Here is a 12,716-nt window from a genome sequence, read left to right on the forward strand (position 1 = left end):
GTGGGTTCGGAAAATCACTTGGAATTTCAAAGAGAGATTTAGGTATTGGAAGTTTGTGGGCAAGTGGAGGGTTGAGGGACTTCTACCTGCCTGCCCAAACCTGTCCACAAACCTCCACGCCTCAGCACACCTCAGCCTTTCACACCATACTGAAATCGATAGCCCTTCTCTCTTAATCAGCTCTCTTGTGACTGCAGCCAGGGGAAAGAGACACAGAGAGGCCGGGAGAAAAACAGATAACCACTGTCTTCTGCATGACTGGGTCTGTTCACTCACTCCCTGTTGTAGTTCACCAGCGTAATGTCCCTGGTGCCACTCTGTGCTGCCAATCGTACCATCACTTACAACATAACAACTCATTACAACATAAACTATACACTGTACAGTGCAGCAGCGTGGAACCGTAAAGCTGTTAGAACTAAAACGGAATGCTGATGATACACCGACCTATGATTTTATGGTGATATTGACTTATTTTACTCTAGCTAAATAGCTGAAATGACACATGAACTCCCGGCTTCATTTCCCAGAGGAACTATTTTTTTTTTTTAAGTGAGAACTCTATTTTGTGTTAAAAAAAAGAATGTCAGAGTGGTCACATTGGCAAAATAGGGATAAAAGACAGTAAAATGTGCCACACACACACACATACACACACACACACAGATCTGACCTGAGGAACTAACATTCAGGCTGCTTGAACGTCTCCAGAGAAAGACTGAACACTGAACTGAAGTTTCTCTGAAAAGGCCCTGGAGATGTCCTTTATTCGTCTTTTAGGAATAGAGAACAGCACCGTCCCTCAATAGACAGAGCAGAAGTGAAGCTATTATCCTTTTACTGTTATGTAACTTCATAAAAATGAGGAAGGTTCACATTAACTGCTTTGCGGATATTTTCCATTATTATAATTTTTGCTCATTGGCTTGGTTGGTTAGTTTTGGGGGAGACGTGTGTGACATGACACTGAAATATTTTTTTTTTGCCAAAATAATTTTTATTAAACAATTTATTTCACATAAAATGAAAAAAAACAAAAACACCTGTAATTACTAATAATTGCCATTTTGATCACATCACCAAACATGAGCTATAGTCAGTGGGAAACTTTCCAAAGTGAAATATTCAGTACCTGATAAATTGGTAAATTAATAAAAGTTTATAAAACTTATTCAAGTTTTCAAATCTATCATTTCTCTCCCTTATTTATTTATATTTATATAATGGAATTTAAACATTATTGAACAATTCATTACAACCTTTTCTTTTTATTTGACATACAGTACATGTGTATATAAATACATATTCCCATTTCTTATACACTGCTTCTTTCATTTTTTTCACCCAGATTCCCAAATTTGTACGTCTTCCCTTAGAGCAAAGCATTCTGGGTAGGCGTAGTTCACCTTAGATGTGCATGAAGCCTAACAGGACATCACTGGTCCACATTATGACCGGTATTACAAAGGACAGCTGGTGTGTGTCACTGCCACAATACATCAGTACTAGTAGAAACAATATCACAATAACAATTAAAGAGTAAATAATGCCTTTTTTCAGAGCCACAGCTGCAACAGTATCTTCTCTCTCTCTCTCTCTCTCTCTCTCTCTCTCTCACACACACACCTTAATGAGTTGCCTTATGATCTACTCACCTGGTTGGCTAATGCCGCTAGGCAACAAACAATATTACGCAATTCATTTAATGTTTAAAAGATGCAATATTAAAAATTCAAAAGAAATGATGACTTAATAATTACTAAAACAAACTGAGAGAAATTAGAGACGCTGGAAAATACTCTTTAAACCCGTCACTCATGTTAATACAGAAAAATCCGTCCTTCCAGGAGCTGAGAGCCGAGAGCGCTGCTGTAAAGCAGTGAGAGACAGAATCACACAGACGTACAGGTGATAAGAGTGTGTGAGCAGGTGAGACAGACAGACGAACAGGCAGACAGCAAGACAGGCAGGCAGGCAGACAGACAGACAAGCAGAAAGAGAGACAGATGGACAGACAGGCAGGCAGGCAGACGGATGGAGAGACAGACACAGAGACAGGCAGGCAAGCAGATAGAAAGACAGATGGACAGAGAGACAGCCAGGCAGACGAATGGAGAGAAAGACAGACAGATGGGCAGGCAGAATTACAAAGATGTACAGGTGATGAGAGTGTGTGAGCAGGTTTCCTTCTGATCTTTAGGGTGAACTGGGAGTGTCACAGTGTCTGCTGATGTTCCTGTTCATGAGCTGATCCTGGCCTTTACACACACCGGCGCACTGAAGCCAGGTCAGCGGGCAGAGTGAAGAGCCGAGGAGACGGTCAGTGGGGGAAGAACTGGTGCAGCAGATCTTTCTTATTCACTTTCCCCATCTGATTCCTAGGCATGTCCTCCACCACTATCAGCCCAGTGGGGATGGTGTATGGAGCCATGTGCTCTCTGAAAGATTATACAAAAAAAACACAAACTCATTATACATAATTTTTGTCCGTTCAATAAAATCTATTACATGTGATCTACATGTGATAGCTTTCCTTTAGTTACTGAGGCTAATGTTTGGGTGAAAGCACAGCTATAATGATCTGCATTAATAATTAGGTCAGGGTAAGATCCTCACAACATGAGAGGGTGGGGGGTGGAGGGGGCAGGGGTTTGGGATTGGAGTGTATTTATAATGTCTAATGGATGCATAGACAGACAGACAGGCTGGCAGGCAGGCAAACAGACAGGCAGACAGACAGAGAACTAGACAGGCAGGCAGACAGACAGACAAGCAGGCAGACAGAAAGACAGACTGACAGGCAAGCAAATAGAGTTACAGATGGGCAGACAGACAGGCAGACGGATGGAGAGACAGACAGACATACAGGCGAGCAGATAGAGAGAGAGATGGACAGACAGACAGGCAGGCAGACATACAGGCAAGCAGATGTATGGAAAGACAGACAGACAGGCAAGCGGGCAGACAAAGACAGACTGACAGGCAGGCAGACAGACAGGCAAGCAGATAGAGACAGATGGACAGACAGACAGACAGGCAAGTGGATGGACAGACAGACAGGCAGACAGATAAGCAGACAGGCAGGCAGAGAGACAGGCAGACAGAGAGAGAGACAGACAGACAGGCAGGCAGGCAGACGAACAAACAGGGAGGCAGACAGAGAGACAGGCAGAAACACAGAGAGAAAGACAGGCAAGAAGGCAGACAGAAAGACAGACTGACAGAGAGGCAGGCAGACAGACAAGACAGGCAAGGAGATAGAGAGACAGATGGACAGACAGGCAGGCAGGCAGGCCGGCAGACGAACAAACAGGGAGGCAGACAGGTAGACAGACAGACAGGCAGATAGACAGACGTCGATGCTGGAGAACAGTAGCTTATCTGCCCAAAACTAATATGAAGTAAGAGTGTATTCTCTGCACATCCCCATATCTTTACAGCCAGCTTTAACATGCTGTGTTTCAGATTGCTTCGAGACATGTACAATTCAATTAATTCCATAAACAGTAAAATTAGCATGAAAAGAAAATAAGAAAAAATAAAACCCTGAGCCGAGCGCCGAGTTAATTAAATGTGTAGACTTTGTGAAGGCATGGTTGTTATGGTAAGTCCTGGGGCCTGGAGTTTTTATTTTTTTTTTTAAACATCTCACAGTTTTTGTAGAGATTTTGTTGTGTTTTGTTTCTTCAGCACACGTCCCTTCCAGCGTAGCGTCTGTCTGCTTTTCTGTTTAGTCTCTTCTGTTCTCTACGCACACAATCAATTTACCTTTCACACACGTTACACTCACTGTCTGTTCTCTTGTTGTACTTCATGTGTGTGTCTCAGGGTGTTTCTCTGTGTGTGTGTGTGTGTATTGGGACTCATATCATATCTTGTCTCTCTGTTGGCAAATACCATATAAAGACTGACAAATATGGAGAATGACAGCTGAAGCCGGGGCACTGAGGAATGAGCATTCTGTGTGCATGTGCAAAGAATAAAAAAAAAGAGAAATAAATAAGATATCTTCAGGACTTTTCATGTGGAGAACACTCACGTGGACTACATGTAGGCATAAGTATGTAGGCATAAGAGCATATGCACAGCAGTTTTGTTACAGTAATGAAGACATTGTAAGCAGATGTTGGAAAGCAGAACTCTGATTCAAAGCAACGCAACACCAAAAAAAAGGTACAGTGTTTCATGTGTTGTGTTGTGTTGTGTGTGTGTGTGGGTTGGGATAGGGTGGTGGTGGTGTGGTGTTATGGAAATTTACCAGATGTACTGGGTGCTATGGTAAAAAAAAAAAAAAGAAAGAAAAGAGAAAAGAAAAGAAAAGAAACTCTTACAACCAGTCATTTACTCACACAATAAAAAAAAAAAAAAAATCAATTTTTGGTTCTTTATTGTGGGAGGTTTTCTGATTCAGAATATAAAACCTCAGAATCAATCTTTCCGTTCTTCTTTCCTTTTTCTTTCCTTTCCCTTCCCTCCTTCCTTCCCTTTCCTCCCTCCCTCCCTTCCTTCCTTCCTTCCTTCCTTCCTTCCCTTTCCTCCCTCCCTTCCTTCCTTACTTCCTTCCTTCTACCCCTTCACTTCCCTTTCTTCCCCTTCCTCCCTTTCCTTTCATTTCCTTCCCACCTTCCTTTCCTTTCCATTCATTTCCTTCCCACCTTCCTTTCCTTTCCATTCATTTCTCCCCTTCCCTTCCCTTCCCTTCCCTTCCCTTCCCTTCCCTTTCCTTTCCTTTCCTTTCCTTTCTTTCCACCCCTTTCTTCCCTTTCTTTCCTCCCCTTTCTTCCCTTTCCCTTCCCTACACCATCCCACTGCTGCTCCTCCACTGGCTTCTAGTAGCTGCATGCATCAGATTCAAAACACTGATGCTTGCCTACAAAGCCAAGAATGGACCAGCATCCTCTTTCCACTCCTCGCACTGCACCTCACTCCCTCAGATCCACTAGCACTGCTCGACTGGTCCCACCATCTCCACTGAAGTGGAGGAATGAACTTTCCCTAGATATCCGTACAGCTGAGTCACTGACTGTCTTCAAATGACGGATAAAGACCTGAAACACTTAAACTAGCTCTTATTTTATGTATTGTTGTATGTTGACACAGGATTTAGGCTGATGGTATCTAAAGTCTGTGACCTCTTGAACCAGTGTTAATGAAGCTTAGTGAAGCTTCACCTCAGTCCTTTCTATCCCCTGTCTGTGACTCCACCCACTCTCACTCCACTCAGATATCTACAGTTAATACACTTTATTACTAATTCATGCATTCCATTCTTATAATGTTAAATAATTTCAGCTACATGTTAAGGATTCACGAGCACCCTGCATACAGCTGCAGTAACACACAAAGCAGGAATAGTAACGCACTGAAGGGTGTGTGTGTGTGTGTGTGTAATGCACTACTGCAGGCTGTGCTGGCAGGAGCAAGGACAGGTCAACACCACAGCTTCTCAAGCATGTACACTCAAGCAAACAAATAAGTACACAACATACACACACACGCACACACACACACACACACCACATATAACCAACAAAAAACACACTAACACCCCACACCATATGGAGCTTTTTTAGCATTCAGAGGCACTGAAATGTGTAAGAAAAAAATAAAATGAAGAGAGAGAGAGAAAGACTGAGAGACAGAGAGAAAGACAGTGGAAGAAAGACAACATGAGTGAGTAAGGAAATGGAGAGAGAGAGAGAGAGAGAGAGAGAGAGAAAGGGGGAGAAAGACAGTGAAAGAAAGATGAAGTGAGTGAGTGAGGAAATGGAGAAAGGAAGAGAGAGGAAGAGAGAGAGAGAGAGAGAGTGAAAGAGAGAGCAGGGAGAAGGTGAGTGACAGAGGGCAGAGAAAGAAAGAGAGAGAGAGAAAGGGGGAGAGAGTTCTAGAGTTCTCCTAATAGTTCTGTATTGAGGTCACAAACAAAAAAAACAGAGACTCAAAATGTAATTAAAAAATCAGAAGGACCCTGTCCAGTGTTTCCAGACCTCACTACATGAAGTGTGCACTATGTAGGGTATAAATATCACCTCGTGCTCTATGTAGTGTTTGTGAACACAGAGCATCTCTTCATTCATCGCTGGACGACGCTCTCAGCTCACAGCTGCTTAGACTCATACCCGTAGCTGTGGATGTGTGAGTGGAAAAAAGTGTTCTCACTCAAAAAGCTGTGTTCTTCTACATCCACATCGATTTGGCAGTGGCCCGGAGGGACCGTCAGCCTGCTGCGTGATTCAACACACTCCACGCTCTGACGCAAGCCCGCGTGCCTCAGCACACACACTCACTACATAACACACTCCACACGCTGCTTTAACTCAGTGCTGCGTGTGTCGGAATAAACACGTTTCATCATGGCTGTGTTTCATCAGCTGACAGATTGAAATTGAGGATTTGGAGCATGAGAAAGAAAGTTAACTAATGTGTACAGCTCAGAGAACTTCCCAGAGAGAAGACGCTTCAGGAGGAGTGTGGACCTACAACTGGCTCCAACACTGAAGATCAAAGCTGAATCTGTCGCAGATGAACCATGAAACAATGACTAGATCTCTCTCTCACACACACACACACACACACACACACACTCTCTCTCTCTCACACACACACACTCTCACACACACACTCTTTCTCTTACACAAACACAAACACTCACACACACACTCTTTCTCTTACACAAACACAAACACTCACACACACACACTCTTACACACACACACACACACACACACTCTCTCTTACACAAACACTCACACACACACTTTTACACACACACACACACATGCTCACTTGCTCTAGCGCTCTCTCTCTCGTACACACACACTTGCTTACCCTCTCTCTTACACAAACACACACTCTCTCTCTGTCTCTCTCTCTCACCCACAACCACTTGCTCACTCTTACTCACACACAAACACACACGCTCATACACTCACTCACTCGCGCACACACAAACCCAGACAGACACACACGCACTCGCTCGTGCTCTCTGTCTCACTCAAACACATACTCGCTCTTACTCACACACACACACACACGTTATCTCACACACACACATGCACACACACACGCACACGCACACAAGCTCACACAAACAGGCTCACTGCTAGTACCTGCACCAAGTCACGTCCTTTGCATCAAGTCTCAACTCACATCACTGGACACAAACACGTCTAGTCACCAACTTTCAATGTCCAACTGAAAAGAAATGATCTCTGGTCACTGTGTCACTGTGTGTCGTTGCATGTGTGTGAACACAGAATTAAACTGCTTTATGACCCAACTCGAGAAGCAACTAAAAAAAAAAAAGGGCTAGTTTCACATGACTGGGTGGAGCCATGTTAGCCATCTCATCTTCACCCTCACAACTTATTATAATCATAATATATACATTAATATCACAAGAAATAAAATGGAGAGAGAGAGAGAGAGAAGAGGGAGGGAGGGAGAGAGAGAGAGATGGAGGGAGGAAGGGAGGGAGAGAGGGAGGGGGGGAGACAAAGTGAATGATTGAGGAAATGGAAAGAGAGAGAGAGAGAGAGAAAGAGAGAGAGGGAGCAGGGGAGATAGGCAGTTGAAGTGAGAGAAAGCAAGAGAAAAACAATGTGACTGATGGAATGGAGAGAGAGAGAGAGAGAGAGAGAGAGAGAGAGAGAAACTACACAAACAAACAGAGGGTTAAACAAAAGAACCCTGACCAGTGTTTCACTTTGTTTGATATAGAGGACTGTCAGCTCCTGGCTGACAAATGACCACAATTTCAGAGGGAAATAAAGCGGAATTTATTACAGGATGATGTTTTCAATCAATCTATAGTCATAAAACTTGCATAAGAATTAATAATAAACTGTTATAGAAAGTGATTTTTTCCCCCTTTGCTTCTACGAATAATTCTATTTCTACTTTTACTGTAACTTTTTCTTCTTCTATTTATTCCCATGATATTTCCTACACATGGTCCAGCGTGTATGTGAAAAATTAAATCTGAACCTGATACGACTCTGAGCTCTTAGTGTAGTCCTGCCTCGAACCCCAGAAATGCTGTAACTCCTACACAACACATCCGTACCTTCATTCCTATCTATAATCAGATATTCCACAGAGCATTCACTACATCCGCATGGAAATCTAAATAATTCTCTGTGTTTAAACAAAAGCCAGAGAGAAAAGAGGCGCACTTCATTTTGAATGCTATAGAAAGTAATATTTTTTGCATCTTGCTCAAGATACATTAATGCTTGCTTGTTTTTCTCTTCACTCACTCTATTTTTTCCACTATTAATGAACTGTAGCTAGACTGAGAGCAGCAACATCCCCTGGATAAACTTGGCTTAAAATACAGTGTGAAAAGTATATTTAATTCATATAGTTAATTATTTAGACAATACAGTTGAGGTTATGAACTCATATCAAAGTCTAGATAGAAAGCTATCTAGTGTTTGATCGTATACACAATCATACTGGATTGCCAAAAGACTATATTGCCAAAAGTTTTGGGACACCCCTCCAAATCATTCAATTCAGGTGTTGTATTTCAGGGGTTGGACTCGGCCCCTTAGTTCCAGTGAAAGGAACTCTTAATGCTTCAGCATACCAAGACATTTTGGACAATTTCATGCTTTGTGGGAGTTTGGGGATGACCCCTTCCTGTTCCAACATGACTGCACACCAGTACACACAGAAAGCTCCATAAAGACATGGATGAGTGAGTTTGGTGTGGAGGAACTTGACTGGCCTGCACAGAGTCCTGACCTCAACCTGATAGAACACCTTTGGGATGAATTAGAGCGGAGACTGTGAGCCAGGCCTTCTCATCCAACATCAGTGCCTTACCTCACAAATGCTCTTCTAGAGGAATGGTCAAAAATTCCCATAAACACACTCCTAAACCTTGTGGAAATCCTTCCCAGAAGAGTTGAAGTTGTTATAGCTGCAAAGGGCGGACCAACTCCATATTACATTCATGTGCATGTAAAGGCAGACGTCCCAGTTTTGCTCAGGCCTCTGTGCAGCCAAGTCAAGCTCCAAAATGTCTTGGTATGCTGAAGCATTAAGAATTCCTTTCACTGGAACTAAGGGGCCAAGCCCAACCCCTGAATTCAATGATTTGAAGGGGTGTCCCAAAACGTTTGGAAATATAGTGTATCTTAAGTAATTCTTTGAAATTAATTTGAAGTAATCTCAAAGAATGGAAAAAGTAGATGCTACTTTTACAACTGAGATGATATTTGTGTTTTATTTTAACTCAAGAAATGGCATCCAGTAGCATTTCCCATGTCCTTATATTACCAAAGATATAACAACATTAATGATGCATCTGATACTACCATGAAGCCGAACAGGGTGTGGTCAGTAAGGAGAAGGTGACGTTTCAGTAAGGAGTTACCTGGCCCAGGCCTTCAGCTCAGGAAGAGTGATAGTTTTCCCCTTCTTCATCTGGACAACCGCGACAACCTTCTGCCCCCAGGTGGAGTCCCGCGCCCCGATTACAGCCACATCTTACAAACAGATAAAGAAAACCCATATGATTTAATGTGCACTTGTGATTTCGGTTACTGGCTGCTTTAAATGATCCAGGTTATGTGATAGTTTCACTCCCTTGAGCCCAGAACCGACCCAATCTCACGTTACATCTCACCTCCTGGAAATGCATTACAGTCATGTACCTGTGATGTCAGGGTGGGCCAGCAGGTGGCGCTCCACATCCAGAGCGCTGATCTTGTAGCCGCCGCTCTTTATGATGTCGACAGAAGTTCGTCCCATGATCCAGTAGACTCCGTCTTTGTAGACCGCAGTGTCTCCTGAAAAAAAAAGAAGACAAAAATCCAACTTTAATTGCCACATATTATGATTAACAGCGTCCATTGTACACTCACTGTCCACTTCATGCAGATATCTAATCAGCCAATCATGTGGCAGCAACACAATGCAAAAAAATAAAAAATAAAGGCATGTTGGTGGTGTCAGGTGGATTTCAGAAACTGCTGCTCTCCTGGGATTCTCACACACAACAGTCTCTGGAGTTTACACAGAGTGGAGGAAAAGACAAAAGATCACTGAGTGACTGACAGTTCTGTTGGTCTTTTTGATACGATACACTGTCACACATACATTACAGCACAGTGGAATTCTTTTCTTCGCGTATCCCAGCTGAGGAAGGTGGGGTCAGAGCACAGGGGCAGCTATGCATACAGCACTCTTAGAGCAGAGAGGGTTAAGGACTTTGTTCAATTGCCCAACAGTGAAGCTGGGTGGTGCTGGGGCTTGAACCCAGATCCTCTGATCAGCAACCCAGAGCCTTAACCACTTGAGCCACCACTGCCCATCACATATAATTCATATAATCACTCTTTACAACTGTGGTGAGCAGAAAAGCATCTCATCATCCACAACACATCACACCTTGAGGTAGACAGACTACAAGAACAACAACAAGACCACATCAGGTTCCACTCATTTCAGTCAAGAACAGACAACTCAGGCTTCTCATCATGTCTAAACTCTAGAGAAAATCATAGCAGATCAACAGTTTCTAAAAAAATCTCAAACCAACCAATCCGGTACCAACAACCATGCCATAGTTAAAGTCAGAGATATCACACTGGTTCTTCATTCAGATGTTTGGTGTGATCATTAACTTAAGCTCATAATCTGTATCTAGATCATTTCATTTGCACTGCTGCCACATGACTGGCTGATTGGAAAACTTCATGAGTGTGTAAGTATAGGTGTTCCTAATAAAGTGTACATTTACTATATGTACCTATCCAAGGTCTGTAGTAAGAGCAATCACTCTAATCCAGTTTACACCATTTTATTATACACTCTTTTACTATTACTACCACCATAACTAATAGTAATAAATATATCAGGCATAACTTTTTGACCCCCTGCCTAATATTGTGTCGGTCCCCCTTTTGCTGCCAAAACAGCCCTGATCCATCGAGGCATGGACTCCACTAGATTCCTGAAGGTGCATCTGGTATCTGGCACCAAGATGTGAGCAGCAGATCCTTTAAGTCGCGTGGTGGGGCTTCCATAAGGACTACGGGACTTAAAGGATACTTTTGATAGATACTGACCACTGCAGACCGGGAACACCCCACAAGAGCTGCAGTTTTGGAGATGCTCTGATTTTTTTGTCCATTTTTCCTGCTTCTAACACATCAACTTTGAGGACAAAATATTCACTTGCTGTCTAATATATCCCACCCACTAACAGGTGCCATGATGAGGAGATCATCAGTGTCATTCTCTTCACCTGTCAGTGGTCATAATGTTATGCCTGATCAGTGTATACAGAATTTAAAATAAAAGTGTACAAAGTGTGGCTGTGGGACTGCAATGGAATTAATGCAAACAAAAAAGAAAGATGATAGTTAAAACAAATGTGGTGCTTATTTAATGTAAAAATATCTTTTCTATTAAGCTTTTATTTATTTCCTAAGAATAAATTCACCTGAGTTTAGAATTAAGCTAATCAACAAAGCTGTTTTTTTTCCCCCATTTGCTTCAACTTTCCAAAGGGTGCCAATAATTCTGGCTCTGACTCCAGGTCGATAAACGTACACGTACAAAATGACCTCTATAAAAATCAATATGAAGGAAATCCTTTGGGGTGCCGTTAATAAGATTTGTAGAAAATCCTGAACCAGTTTGGATCATACAGAGCTGGTCAACTGGAAACTCCTTAATTATTCTCTTTTACACACACACACACACACTATTGTAAGGCTGGCAAAAAGAGGCACTCAGCCAGCAGAAAACTCATCACACACTAATGAAAGAAAGTGTAACACCTATTTCCTCTCCTTTCACTGTGCACAGGACTGCAGTAAGAGAGAGAGAGAGAGAGAGAGACAGGTGAGAAGAGCACTCACTGAATGATGAGGGGGCTCAGGTGGGACAGAGCAATGATGAGAAAAGAAAATGGGTCACTGTGGAGAGAAAAGAGAGAGAGAGAGAGAAGAAGAGAGAAGAGGAGAGGAGAGGAGAGGAGAGGAGAGGAGAGGAAAGGAAAGTGAGAACAGTGGAGGAAGAGCGAATAAACAAGAGAGAGGAAAAAACAGAAAGCTATGTGGAAGTAGAGGGTGTGAGGGAAAGAGAAAAATGAGGGCTATATCAAGAGAGGGAAAGTGGAAAAAGGGAGACAGATAGAAAGAAAGAAAACAATGGAGGAAAAGAGAAAAAAGGAAGAGAGATGAAAGAAAGGAAGTGAGAGAGAGGTGCTGAGAGTAGAGGAGATCATTACAAGCTGCAGGCACCAGCTGTGGTGAAGTGAGTGAGTGAGTGAGAGTCTCCCTCTCTCTCACTTTCTGTGTGTGTGTGTGTGTGTGTGTGTGTGTGACTGGCAGGTGGTGACTGGTTAGAGATGCTCAGTAGGCGATGAGTCACAGCGCTCATAAAGCATCACCAAACAGCCTGAAGCATCTACACACACACACACACACATACACACACACACACACAGGAAAAGTCACTTCAGCCAATCAGCTCACACCTGCTGCAGCTCAGAGCTGCCTGCAGTTAAGAGATCAGCTGTGTGAGGGACAAAAGTGTCCACACAAACCCGAGCTTGTTAACTAAGACTCCAGTCCCAGTCTTAGAGCTGTGTCGCTGCCTGTCAGAACAAATATTAACAAAGAAAAAGAAAAGCACCACACCCCAATATTACTTAAGATATTTAAAGTGCCGAGGTTTCCACTTGAGCCTCAAATAAT

At 42.8% G+C, this 12,716-nt stretch overlaps 1 protein-coding gene across 2 annotated transcripts in view; it reads right to left on the bottom strand.

Moving 5' to 3' along the window:
• Positions 1–997: 997 nt before the first annotated feature.
• The window catches only part of acsf3 (acyl-CoA synthetase family member 3), a 65,097-nt gene continuing 53,378 nt past the window's right edge, over positions 998–12,716 (bottom strand). For both annotated transcript variants that reach the window (XM_058382099.1, XM_058382098.1), the window contains exons 8-10: positions 9,663–9,797; positions 9,383–9,494; positions 998–2,438 (exon numbers count right to left, since the gene is read on the bottom strand). In XM_058382099.1, the coding sequence (XP_058238082.1) occupies positions 2,321–2,438; positions 9,383–9,494; positions 9,663–9,797 (365 nt within the window). In that variant the 3' untranslated portion in view covers positions 998–2,320. The remainder of the gene's footprint in view (positions 2,439–9,382; positions 9,495–9,662; positions 9,798–12,716) is intronic.

Source organism: Hemibagrus wyckioides, linkage group LG27 (assembly GCF_019097595.1).
Source record: "Hemibagrus wyckioides isolate EC202008001 linkage group LG27, SWU_Hwy_1.0, whole genome shotgun sequence".
NCBI classification, from domain to species: Eukaryota; Metazoa; Chordata; class Actinopteri; order Siluriformes; family Bagridae; genus Hemibagrus; species Hemibagrus wyckioides.